We start from the raw sequence: 13,360 nt of genomic DNA, 5'->3' as shown, positions 1-13,360 counted from the left end.
ATTCCCTCTTAGTTAATCCCAAAGGGCAGCCTCTGTTCTGGTCCCCTGGGATAACTATGAGCACAGCAGAGATGTAACCAGGGCATTATAGACATCACCTGAGGGTAATTTAGCTTGATTGTAACAAAAGCAATGTGATTATCTTAGAGCTGTACTGCTACATACACAGGGAAGAACTAGACATATTTTAAAATTAAACAGTACAATGTTAAAGAAAGATGTATGACATTTAAAAATTTACTTTAAAATAAATCTCTCAAATTTTCCATACTCCAAAGTTTATTAAAGAAAATTGAATTGTGCTGGAGTCTGTGTCCTGGTAAATCCAGGACAGTAAATCCAATGTTAGCAACACAGACTGAAGCTGATAATCAGGTTGATTTTTTTTTCATTGTTTTTCTATACCAGACAATCATGTTCTGCACTGATTGTGCAGAACGTGCACTGATCAGGCATCACTTTAAAACTGCCCACATGGCTGTTTCCCTCTTTGTTCTGGAAAGCAGCAGACATCACCTTCTAATTTCTACTTTCCAGTGCTGAGGAGTTTAATTGTCATTGTTCTGGAACCAAATGTAGTCTCTTCACTTAGAGTAGCCACCTATTCCCTTCGTGATCTGCAGTGCTCCTCAGAGACACTCTCTTCCTCCTGCTGCCCTTCTCTACACCTTCTCAAGTCTGTTTCATCCACAAAAAGTATAAAAGACCCAAACTGTGCCAAGTTCCCTTGGGCTTGTGTGACCAGGTTTTGGTAGCAAGGAGCTCCAGGAGAGCCTTGTGTGAGAAGCTGCCAGAGGCTTCCCCTGTGTCTGACAGAGCCAGTGCCAGCTGGCTGCAGGTTGGACCCACTGCTGACCCCATCAGGGATGGTGGCAGAGCCTCTGGGATAACAGATTGGAGAAGGGTGGGAAAGGGGAGGAAGGAGAATGGCTGTGGAAACAGCAGCCAAAGAGAAGAGTGAGAACACGAGAGTGAAACAGCTCTGCAGACACCAAGGTCAGTGAAGATGGAGGGGGAGGAGGTGCTCCAGGTGCCAGAGCAGATTCCCCTGCAACACATGGAGGTCCCTGGTGGAGCTGGTATTTGCCTTCTGCCCCTGCAGAATCAATCCCATGCCAAAGACATGGTGCCCAAAGGAGTCTGTGACCCTGTGGGAGCCTGTGCTGGAGCAGGCTCCTGGCAGGGCCTGTGCAGAGGGGAGCCCACACTGGAGCAGGCTTGCTGGCAGGACATGGGAGACTCACTGGAGCAGCCTCTTCCTGAAGGGATGCACTCCATATGAAGGATTCCACACAGGAGCAGGGTTTGAGGAACTCCAGCCTGCGGGGGACACTCCAATTGGAGCAGTTCATGGAGGACTGTCTCCCATGGCATTCCCTCCAATGCTGCAGCAGGGAAAGAGTGTGAGGAGCTCTCCTGCTGAGGAGGAAGGAGCAACAGACACAATGTGTGATGAGCTGACCACAGCCCCCATTTCCTTTCTCCCTGCATCACTGGAGGGGAAGCAGGTAGAGAATTCGAGAGTGAAGTTAAGCCCAAAAAGAAAGGAGAGTTGGGGAAAAGATGGTTTTAAAATGTTTTGTTTCTCATCATTCACTCTGATTTGATTTGTAATAAATTTCTTTTCCCCAAGTCAAGACTCTTCTGCTGTCACAGTAATTGCTGAGAGATTTATCTCTTCTCCTTGTCTACCCTCACAAACCTTGAGGAATGTTTCTTCTCCCCTGTCCAACTGCAGAGGGAGGGGAGTGATAGAGGGGCTTTTGTGGGCACCTGGTGTCCAGCCAGGGTCAGCCCACCACCAGAGTATCACTGTACTTATATTCAGGCATTGGTGGCTGGTGACAGACACTAGGAAAATTACAATTTGTATCTGATATAACTTCTATTCTGACTATTTATAGCAATCACATTTATTTCTTACTATTTTTCTGAAGTGAAAATTGTCAGTGTCAGGTTTGGCTGTACTGTATTTACTGCAGAAGAAATAAATAATTCAGTTGGCATTTCTAAAAATATAATTAGTTGATGAGTCAGAGAAGAATTTAATTTTCCTAAATGTTAAGGCTGGAAGACTAGGATTATCATGATCAGTGTGTCTGACCTGTGACTCTCTCATGTCTTAGGAGGCTGCCTGGTAATTCCTGCATCAATTTGTAATTAAGATGCATGATTCTTCAGAGGAGACTGAATAAAGGGCCCAAACTACATTCTTGAGATGTGCTGAATGTAATTTCACACAAACAAAAGGTACCCCACAGACAAGCCTGAATATTGTGATTCATCATTTTAATTTAAAAATTTAAGACCATTAACATTTACTTATCTCTGATATCTCAGTGCAAATTTTTAGAACATCATACATAACTGTGAACCATTATGTTTTGTGTGTGTATATATATATTTATGTATATAAGGCAATGAAGCATATTCTATTTATGGGAATCTAAGCCTTACCAAGAACCTGTGTCAGCCACGGGAGATGTGTAAATAGAAAAGGAAGCTGCGGGGATAAAATGAAAAAACATAAACTAATCAAACTCTAGACTGCAATAAAAGCTGCCATGAAAGAAGAAAATTAAAACCAAAAATTAACACCACATACAGCAAAAGATCAATATTTTATCGACTGACAACACACTGCTGTGTAGTCATTGGTCAGTCATTATCCATATTGATTTTGTGCCACTGCACTTTGGCTCTGGCTTAGCCATGCACACATATTCTTCCTTTTTTCCCACTTTTCTACCTAAAATAATGGCTGTCTTCAATATGAATAAAGGTCACTCAAGTCATCCAAATAACTCTATGCACTCCAGGTCCGAGTCTGAAGAAGAATGACATAAGGACACCTGAGATGAAGACTCAGACTCTGCTGGACAGGGCAGAACCTGCCATTCCAACATCACTGCTCCATCCACAATGGCCCAGTACAGGAACCAGGCCACTGCAACACTCACTGTGGAAGAAGGGGGCAGATAGATGTTTGTAACTCAGTTCTGGATGACCTCTAACAGTAGACATTTGAGTGCTAGAGCTCAGCAAGCGGATATAAAGGCTGGCTACTTGGAAACTGAGGCCCTGTACTGCAAGCAAAAGCTGCCTGGCTTACAATGACAATTACTAATTCTTGACATACTGCTAAAAAGCACATGTGGCTAATGGCGAAATGAATCAGGAATTGGTTCTGGAGAGTGGATAGCCTGCTGTCCACATGCAGGAATTTACAAGCAGAGGAATGAACTGTGAATCAAGGACCAAGCAGGTAAGGTCCTTAACAGGGCTTCAATTGCTGGCAAAGCAGTTTTGAATGAAGGAAGGTACGAGGTTAAATAGACCACTATGAGTTGGCTCTTCAGTCAACTAATAAAAAAGTATATTTTAGGCCTGTATTGAAGGTATAGCAAAAATAGAGGAAACAAAGTCTTAAGGCATATTCGTTATGGGAAAATGTACATCAGCACTATTCAATCTTGGGCATTCCTTACCTCTCACAGTAGCTGAAAATATGGGTTTATTTATGTTTTAGAGCAGCTATGCCTAAAGATTTAAGTACAGTTACCCAGTTTTGGGAAAGGGCCTGTGCTTTAGTGTTTTGAGTGAGTTCTTTGGGTAGCAATCCCAGTAAGGGAAGGAAAGTGACCTTTTTTGTATTGAATTGGCCCATGGAATGGGCCTTTCTGACTGCATTCCTCAATGTGAAAGCATCTCCTACTCACAATTTTTGCCTGCTTTGTCAGCATCTTTTTTGCCCAAAGTATGGAAGAATATAATATTTACAAGGTGTTCTCTTCAATGTTATGATCCAAGAGAAAAATGCTTGTTCCCAGCTTTCTGTAGGAAGATCTGCATCTGTGAGTCAGTGCTAATGCCTCATCATTATTCATATGCCAAACAGACATTTCACAATCCTTTTTGATTCAGAGGTGATAAAAGATAAATTTTTAGGCTTCTAACAGCAGAGTGCAGTGTGTTACAAGGAAAACATACTGGAGTTAGGCTTAAAATATATACAAATCTTTTTCTGCATTGTTTTATTAGCCAGTATGGGGCAGTTGTTTAATTTTTGTTTATAAGAAATTGAGAATTATGAATATGTTAAACTGCTGTTGGAAAGTTACTTGAATGATGAAATAACTCTACTACCTTTTATCTGGTTTCCTTACAGCAGACCAATGAACTACCTTGCTACAGAGTGAGAATACTGCAGCTGTACATCTTTCCACAGAACTATGAAGCAGAGCCACATTTGTGGCAAAGGATGTCATCCTGCTGAGTGAGGAATTCCTGGCCCACCAGGGAAACAGAGCATTTTGTGCAGCTAAAGCATTCCCCGTGCCACTGGCGCTCCTCAAATGAGATGTATTTGGCACCTCCAAGAGCTGAAAGAGAGTATGAAAAAAAAAAAAAAAAAGATCTGAATCCAGTATTTCTGGTTCAGTAATGCAACAGATGACTTTCTGATGTGTGATCAGGTTGTCATTCATACAGTGAACAGAAAAATGAACAAAAATCCATAGTGTGAAATATACTTATTGGCTGAAATGAAAAATATCTTTAAAATTTAAACAGTGGGAAATATTTCAAGCAAAGCCACAAGTCACTTGCTTGCATATCCCATTACGAGATCTGAACACAGTGGGTTTATCAGAATGTCCATTCAGGTTTGCTGATCTTCCCAACAAACTCTCATGGAAATTATTTGCCATATTTGTATGGTTTCTGTACAACTCTGAATGAAATTTAATAATTAAGTTTCTTTCAGATGGATTCTTTTGGAAATTTCCAGATAATGGGAGTCCTTGCAGAATTATCTGAAATAAAATCTCGAAGACTGGGGGAATTTTAACAGTTTTGATGCTTTTTTGTTGCTGTTGTTTTGTAGTTTGTGTATTTTTTAAGTCATGCACATGGGATTGGGTATTCATTGATTTCTTTGTCCAATGACATGTGCAGCATGCACCTGTAAGAATCAGGAATTACTTTTCAACAGCTGACTCCACACATAATAGGATTAAAGTGCAGAACACCAGCAAATGCTCTCAGAAAACTCCAGCTATCATAGGCCAGTGACACACATGTCTAAATGTAAATCATATATAAGTATACAAGGATTCATGAGACAGAGCTCTGCTGCATTTGGCAAGCTTTCTAATTTGACAGGTGTGCCTTACCAGCAGGCAGTTAATCTGTGTTCAGTTTGATCACATTAGCATTTAAAAACAAAACTGAAGAAATCACAGGGGCTTGTGTGTACTGAACTGGGAAGAGCAAAAAAAGCACCTTTTAAAATATTCTTAAGGAGGAATTTTCTACAGAAAACACTACATCAAACAATGCCTTTGGGCACATAAAACCATTCCTCATCTGTTAGAGAACATGTGTGATCAGTATGTCCTAGCAAGACACAGAGAGAGTCTCTCTGATAGTTAACTCCTTCAGTGCTCATTATGATGGGAATAATTTTAATGTTTTTTTTCCTAAAGTGAAAGTCTTCTTTGAGAGGAGACAGATGATTCATTTGTGTCTGGTCCCCTCTAGAAGACGAGACTCACCTGCAATAGGTTTCTTGCAAGCAGCACACTTCTTGGCATGAAATTTGCTGAAACAGTCTACACAGTATGGGTACTCATCTTTGGAAATGAATCTTTGTCCAGACAGCTGAGTGTTACACACAGCACACACAAAGCATTCTTTATGCCAAGGCTGGTCATGGTAGGCCACTCCTCCAGAAGTTATAACCTAATGCATTGACAAACAGGGGCAGAGCAAAGAAACAAAGGTGTGAATCATGAAGGATTGTCCAGTCCTTCATGGGTACTTCCACTTGTTTTCTGTCTTCCAACATGCACAAGAGAAGAAAGTGTGGTCACATCAACTTTTTTACATCTGGATTATCCATTTAACTAATCTGCAGTTGAATTCCATACGCTACTGGTTTGTTATTTTCAATTTTCTATCACAATACAACCTCATAATTTGTAATAAGTGTGTTATCTTTAAATGAAATTTTTCTATTACACTGTAGCTAAGTGTTTAGAATCAGGCATGCTCTCAGAAGAGAAATTCTCAGTGATAGGCGGTGGGTGAGAGAACTGATGCTGAGATAATAGTTAATCTCCAACCAGTATTTTGCTGTCTCTCAAGCGCAACAATATTTTAAATAGGAAGACAGTAAAGAAACAGAAGTAAAACAGAAAGGTGAGCTACACAGTCAGCAGAAGAAAAAAAATCAGTGTCATCAGTGTTTATCAGTGTCATCAACTTTTTGCCAGCAATACACTCACAGCTCTGCACTGGTTATTTCTGAAGAGGGAAATTTCCAATTGTTCTGTGGCTCCCATATGTGTGGCAAGGAGCTGGTTTCACAGAATTTGTGAGAGACTGTGCAGAGAAATTTCTATAAAGATGAGCTGTAAGATAGTGCTTCTACTATCAAGTCACATGCATGACAGGGAATTAATGAATGAGTGAATGAATGAATGAATATTGTTGGAACAAGAGGAGAAAAAGTTGAAGAAACTTAGATAAAAAATAGTGGTTACATCAAATTTCCCTGGGGAATACAGCTTGAGGAAAATCAATAATAATATGCGGTCATGTCAAGCAATAAAGAGATTTAAATAGTTTCCAATGCCTTTCACATTCCAGTTTTGGGCTATTTTGTGGTTACATTTGCTTTTCCATTAAGATCTAAAAACTGCTGACAAAAATTCAAGATTCAGTTTGGCAATTTAATATATTTGGGCTCAATTCTCATGTATGGGAATTGATGCAATTTTAAGAAATAAAATGGTTTTAGCTATTATGTAGGGGGACTATTTGCATTCCTGGAATTTTTAAGACGCAAATCCTGATTATTTCATGTAGGTGGTGCTAATATCAATGCCTGTAATAAACATTGAGCATAATTACTATAATTGCCATGTGTTCATTTAATGGAAGTTAAAGGCTAGATGTAGAGACTTGGGAATATATAAAAGTACTTTCTAAAGTTGAGCTACTGAAGAAAAAAGTAGGCAGCATGTTTCCCTGAAATTAAAAGCTTTTGTTAGAGGTAGAGATTTACAGGTAATAATTACATAACTACAGGAAATTATAAGTTATTTGATGAAGTGGAAAAAAAAAAAAAGCTTCCAGAGTGATGCAGGTACTAAAGAATAAGTAACATTCTGCCCTAAAAAACAGCTTAAAACATTTCCCTAGAGGAAAGTATCACACTAGAATAGTGTGATGCTTTGAGTATTTTCATCAACAAGAGACAATCTTAAAACATGAGAAATCAAGGGAGGGAAGAATTGATTTATCAGTGCTTGGGGGAAAAAAGAAATCAAATCAAGCTTTCTGGTACCCACAAGGGTATCATCACATGTTGCATCAGTGGGACTCCTGACTGGTGTTATCACAATTGAATGTTACTTGATCTGCTAATTGCCTGATACATTTCAAGAAAAAATAGCCAAGATTGTGGATGATTTTCTCAGTTCAGGTGGCTAATTATGCATATGAATACATCTGAAAAACGATGGAAAGAGAGACATGTTTACAAAGGCAAAATCAGGAAAGAAGGGTTTTGCATAACTTTCCATTTAACCTTTGCTAAAAATCACAATCAATAACTAAAGAAGTCCAAAGCATTTGTTTGCAAATAAGATTATTTCAGATATAATCAGTCTTAGATTAACAAGAGTGGACAGCAGACAGTGTCACAGTCGCCTTTCAGTGTCCAGTGTCATTGGGAAGATCCTGATCTTCCTCTTAGTTCACCACACATTTCACATGATCCAGCCCTTTCTCCCATGAGCAATATTGGCTCACTAGGGCATTATTTGCATTGTGTGTTTAATTACCTTTTTGCAAGCATAGCAATGGTGAGCAAATTGCTTCTCAAAACAGGGCACACAGTAATTCTCATTGTCTTTGGTGATTAATGGTTTTGTTCCCAATGGTTGCTGACAATACTGGCAAACAAAACAGGATTCATGCCAGGAGCTTCCCTTAAATTCCATTTTACGTGAACCTGAAAAAAAACCAAAATGGACAATCCTCTCAGATACAGCCTTGTAATATAGGTTTTGAATGTTGGGAATGCTCTTGGGTTTGAACTTTCTAGCTCAGCATCAGATAACCCAAGAAAACATCTTCAATTTAATAGAGCTTGTAAGAATGCACTTGAAATTTCAAGAACACATTCAGTGCCATATATTCATCTGGCAAAAGATGTGCTGAATTGCCTAAGCTGTGATTTTTAGAGTCTGTTCTTATATGAATCTTTTGGGGCTTTTTTGTGATTATGTTTGAATTGATCAGTTTCTCTCAAACCAGCCAACTCAGTGATAATATTAATGTATACAGCAATTTTATAAATTAAAAATAATTTGTTGGATGTTTAGTACATTTATTATTGTCCTGTCTTCTATCTTTTTTAAACTAAGGCTCCTTCACTTATAAATGCATTATTTATCTTAATCAGTTTAAATTGACAACTTTCTAAAAGTAAATATTTTTTCTGTGATACAGCACATTACACTGCCTTCTCCTATAGCACACCCTTTCTGTCCTAGACCATCAATTCTTTTCATTATATTTAACTACATGCTTTTGATACAGCACAAGGACAGAAAGTTGCTCAGTTAAATGTTTGTCAGAGGAGTCTCAGAGCTTTTATCTCTGTGTACAGGTGTCCAATCTTGATATAGAAACATAAGTGTAAGATATGCACATATATCTGGGAGCAGCTTTTCCAGTGGATCTCCACCCTCAGCTTCCTATCTGTAGGTAGATAAGACTGCACAGAGAGGTGCAAGGTGCTTTTCCATCCTTTCCACATGAGGAAGAGGATTGCTGCTATATCTGATTAATCTCACTGTGCCTGTTTCCCTAAATGTGGGGCCAGTGGAGAAACTACTGGTTGTATTTAGACACAAGAGGTTTGCAGCTTCATCCCAGTGATCAGAAGGCCAATTTCACTGTCTTTCACCACTAGGTCTTTTCAATACAGAGCTAGCAAGCTGATGAGAAGGAAGTCAATGATATAGAGACTGGCTGGCATTCCCATGCCTCTGTTGCAGTGTTTCTCACACCTTTGGGCACTTGCTGCAAGGATTTACACTCTGTGACAAAACAAGCAGCATGGATTTATACCAGAAGTTAATGATGCAAACCTGAGTGTATTCTGGCATTTTTTACTAAATCTAGTGAGGTGTGCCTATTTGACAATATTTTTGTAAACTATGTACAATTTAGGCAGTTTATAATCCGTTAAATGAACATAACTGTATTTTTACAATATTTTTTTCCATTAATGCAGATTTTTACTTGTAATAAAAAGGAAACAAGCTGTAAAAATACAAATTAGTGTTACAGGTTGAATACAACCTGAGTAATCTAGTACCAATAGTAAGACTATAATTTTGCAGAGCCTGGATCTTACTGTTAGGCATTAAGATATACTGAAAAATAAAATTCCAACGTCACTGCCAAATTTACTGACGTTCTCTGTTCCAAAAGTTAGGGACCAACCCACTTTCCTAAGCAAGCAGCTTCCTTTTGCAACAAATGGTGCTGTGGCTTCTCTCAGATGCCTGTGAAGAGGCAGCTTTTGGATCATACTCTGCTGTAAGAGCTTTACTGATGCGGTAGAAATGAAAAGTCTAGAGTGGGTCCTGAACAGACACAATCAAAAGCTGAGAAGCAGCTTAGTGGAAAGTGCAGAATTTTCAAGAGTGCTAATGGCAGGAAGTAGGCCTATTGTAAACATGGACAATATTGTAAAATGGACTTGTATTCATTTTAGTAAAAATGCTGCTAATGATTTGAAAGCAAATTGTCATGTTTTGACAATTTAAATAAAACATATTTCTGAGTGAAAGCACTAGTATAAAGAACACAAGCACAGGGTCTGTTCAATGTGGAAAACATGCAGATGACTTGTCTAATGTGGCACTTCTGCTCACAATACCTCAGTCTGTCTTCCTATGCTGACAGTGGGATATGCTTCCTAAGAACTGCAACAGAATCAAGGACATCACATGAACACATTTCGCCCTGCATTGAACTCTTAATATTTTTATAAGGATTCATAAGACCTGTCAGTGGTAAATCAGAAGTGTCTGCCTGCCTTCTCCCCACTGATGGGAGAATGCCACACACAAAGAAAGAGCAGTCACCTCCAAGCTGTTCTGAAAGTCAAGGACCTTGTAGCTTGGTTATTCCAGGAGGAGGGTATCATTAAAAATGGGGTTCCATTTCTCAGTAAAGGGCTCCTGTTATCTTACCAGGCATAATGGTCTTCTGGCAGTGAAAACACTTGGATGAATACTCATCAGAGTAGCACTCAGTACACAGCAAGACCTCGTCCTTGGCAGCAAATGGTTTCTCCACGAGTGAGCGACAGCACTTGGCACACCTGAAGCACCCCTCATGCCAGTGGCGGCCTTTGTAGGCCAGATCCTTGGAGAAAGTGACTTCATGTTAGTGAAAACATTTATTTACAGTGCTTCTACCCTTCAGTTCTTTCCAGAACTAAAACAAAAAAAGGAAAAGCATTGCAGTGGAGGATCCAACAGAAGTGTGCTCAGGAAAGTGCAGGTGCTCAATGTCACTGTTGGGACATTGTGACTGTTGTGACATTGTGACTGTTGTGTAGATCTCTTTCAGAGGCCATTGGGAGCTGCTTTGGCAGAATGTCCTTCCTTATGTAACACAGAGGTATGTTTTTATTGGAAGAATCATGTTATATATTACAGGTGTCTTTCAAGGGGAAACAAGTGATCAACATTTTTAATGTGCACAGACCGTTGAAGAGGAAGCCCATATTCTATAGAATTTGAGGTGAACCTTATGTATTTTCAATGTTACTATTTCTTCTTCCAGCTGACATGACATAATTCTAATAGTTGTCAGAAAACAAGCAATTAAAATCTCATTGAGAACAAAATGACTATTAGTAATATTAAAAAAAATCATTGCTTTTGTTTACATCTGATATAAATCCTCCTGAAAGCTTGACAGAAAAAAGTTTAAGAGTCAGTGGGCTTAAGGGATGAAAGAGCTAATAATGTATATGTATATGTATATGAAAGAGCTTAACGATATATATGTATGAGATCCTGACTAAGAATTCAAAAAAAAGACCAAACAGCAGATTTAATTTTCCCACAGTTAGAAAAGCAAGGGAAAAATGCACCTCCAAAAACCTTCCCAGCTTAAAAAATAAACCCTTCCAGGGCTCTTTTATAAGTAAGAAACACAAAAGGGCACAAATCCAATCTCGTTGTTCTCCTTGATCATGCCCCTGCCTTTTAAAGAGCTAAAAATAAAAGAAATGCCATGCTTGGTTTCAGGAGGTGCTGAGCACTTAGCATTTTCATTTGCTTTGGTTAGCACTCTGAACCTTGCAGGAACCAGGCTGTCAGCCCAGAGCAGCCCCAGGCAAGGACTGGGTGAGGAGGAGAGGAAGAAACCAAGCTCTGTCCCCTTGGCAGAGGTGAGACAATCAGCTGTAGATCTCTGTGTGCCACTTTTCTAGATGTCTCTGGCCAGGTGCACTCCTTTGGCTGCTTTTTTCTTCTATTTTTTCCTTCCACTCAGTCCAAAGACATGGCTTTTTGTTTATGATCTTCAACAATAGTAATCCTATCACCAATTTAATTTTTGATTTTAAAGGTGAAATTAAGTGAACTCAATGTATGCGCTCTCCTGTTGAATCTGACGGGTGCTACATGTTCACCCACACTGTGGGTGAAATGCTGATGAGACTTTGAGGAGTGTCTTCATCCAAATCAGCATTTCCCTTGGATGATTCCTGTATGCAGACTATGTACCTTGATGTGATTGGGCTGGGAAAGCCTTCCAAGAGGTTTATTTTAATATCTTTGTGTCCTTTTATTTCTAAGGAACATAGGCAAAGAGAGCATGGGGAGAAGGTGGCCAGTACACACTGGACTTGGCAAAACAAAAGCTTTTTGATATGTTTCATTTGACCTTAAAATTCAATGTCAAGTATACGTCCCCTAAACTGAAGTATGGGGTACTAGAAACCCTGTCAAACACCACAGAGGAAATTGAATTATTAATTAATATTGTAAAAATTGGAGAGGTGAAAGGAAAGACAAGGTCAGAAACACTACCACTGATACACCATCTGTGAGATAAGCAAGGTAAGCATGGAATTAAGCAGAAATAAAAAAACCTTCATTTCCAAAAGAGAGAGAGAATATGCAAACTATAAACATGTTGTCTTCTCAGCTTGGTATCTGCTTGTCAACACCTACAGTAAAAGCAATTTATTCAATGCTCAAAATATTTTTTCAATGAGCACGTCTCAGAAATTCCAAGGTGTCAATCAACCTGATACACTGAATTACACCACCCACCCTATCACCCCCCCAGCACTGTGCAGCCTCTGCAGCCAGTGGGTGGCTGGAGGTGAAGGATGGAGCCCAGCTGGGGTCCACACAGCCTTGCTGTATGCTTGGGGTACATGCACGTGCAGATTTCCTCATCTTTGACCCCAGAGCTTTCCTATTCAGGGAAAACAGCGCTGTTTCACTCTGCTGTGTGGGGATGTACAACAGCTATGCTTAGGTCTCTTCAGTGATACAGGGATGTGCAAAGGGGTGGATATCACATCTACCACTAAAGAAATTGGATTTGTGTATAATTTAACAAGGAACAAAAAGAGCAAGCCAAATCTGTACCTTGGAGCTGCACTCAATGGGCAGCTTGCACTCTTGGCAGGGGTTGGCGTACAGGCTGTCGTAACACGGGACGCAGTAAGCGTTCTCATCCCTCAGTGCGTATTTCCTGCCACGCAGAGACTGCAGGCAGAAATGGCAGTCTGTGTGGCTGCTGGTCATCCTGCTGGGGCCCTCCACGTGCTCTGCAAAAGATGGGAAAATTGGGCAATTCAGTGCATGATGCTTGCTCAAATACTAAGTAATGCTGCATTACCTGTGGAAGTTGGACAGGCATTTCCTGGTCATTTGCAGTGCCCTGGATTTCTTAATGCTGGCTTGTTCAACAGTAAAATGGTAGCATTTAACAACACATACTGTGAATTGTATCACCTACATGATGGGGAGCAAGAGGGCTGCTTCAGCTTATTCTAACACTGTTTCAGGTCAGACACCTGAAAATGAAGCCAGCTTCACATTCTCTATGTAAAACTACTGGCATTATGAGCATTATGTACTGGATTCTGAGATATGGCTCATCCAGAAATTGGGTATTGAAGATAAAAGCAATAATTCAGAAATGAAACCAACTGAGGAGTTAAAAGGCCAAAGAGAAGAGGCAGGCACTTTGTAGTGTGTTCCTGACTTTCTCTTGATACTCCTGTCCTTCTGCTTGTTCCTTT

General features: G+C 39.8%; 1 protein-coding gene across 1 annotated transcript; it reads right to left on the bottom strand.

The window, feature by feature from the left end:
• Positions 1-3,276: 3,276 nt before the first annotated feature.
• FHL5 (four and a half LIM domains 5) lies at positions 3,277-12,872 on the bottom strand. Its single transcript, XM_054279836.1, has 5 exons — positions 12,702-12,872; positions 10,278-10,452; positions 7,851-8,020; positions 5,556-5,742; positions 3,277-4,382 (listed from the first exon to the last, which is right to left on the bottom strand). Exons 1-5 carry the CDS (start codon positions 12,858-12,860, stop codon positions 4,231-4,233), a joined length of 843 nt encoding a protein of 280 aa, XP_054135811.1. The 5' UTR covers positions 12,861-12,872; the 3' UTR covers positions 3,277-4,230.
• Positions 12,873-13,360: the final 488 nt, after the last annotated feature.

The sequence above is a fragment of the Melozone crissalis genome, unplaced genomic scaffold, assembly GCF_028551555.1.
Source record: "Melozone crissalis strain CALT ecotype California unplaced genomic scaffold, PUWL_Pcris_2 ptg000027l_1, whole genome shotgun sequence".
NCBI classification, from domain to species: Eukaryota; Metazoa; Chordata; class Aves; order Passeriformes; family Passerellidae; genus Melozone; species Melozone crissalis.
The sequence above is the reverse complement of the archived record's forward strand: the minus strand, read 5'-3'. Positions and strand labels throughout refer to the sequence as shown.

Excerpts from the sequence above, each read along its gene's own strand:
- FHL5 (XM_054279836.1), bottom strand. The coding sequence starts at position 12,860 with ATGACCAGCAGCCACACAGACTGCCATTTCTGCCTGCAGTCTCTGCGT. Across the intron at positions 10,453-12,701 it reads CCATTGAGTGCAGCTCCAAG|GATCTGGCCTACAAAGGCCG; the intron begins GTACAGATTTGG and ends ACTTTCTCCAAG. Across the intron at positions 4,383-5,555 it reads TTGCAAGAAACCTATTGCAG|CTCTTGGAGGTGCCAAATAC; the intron begins GTGAGTCTCGTC and ends ACTCTCTTTCAG.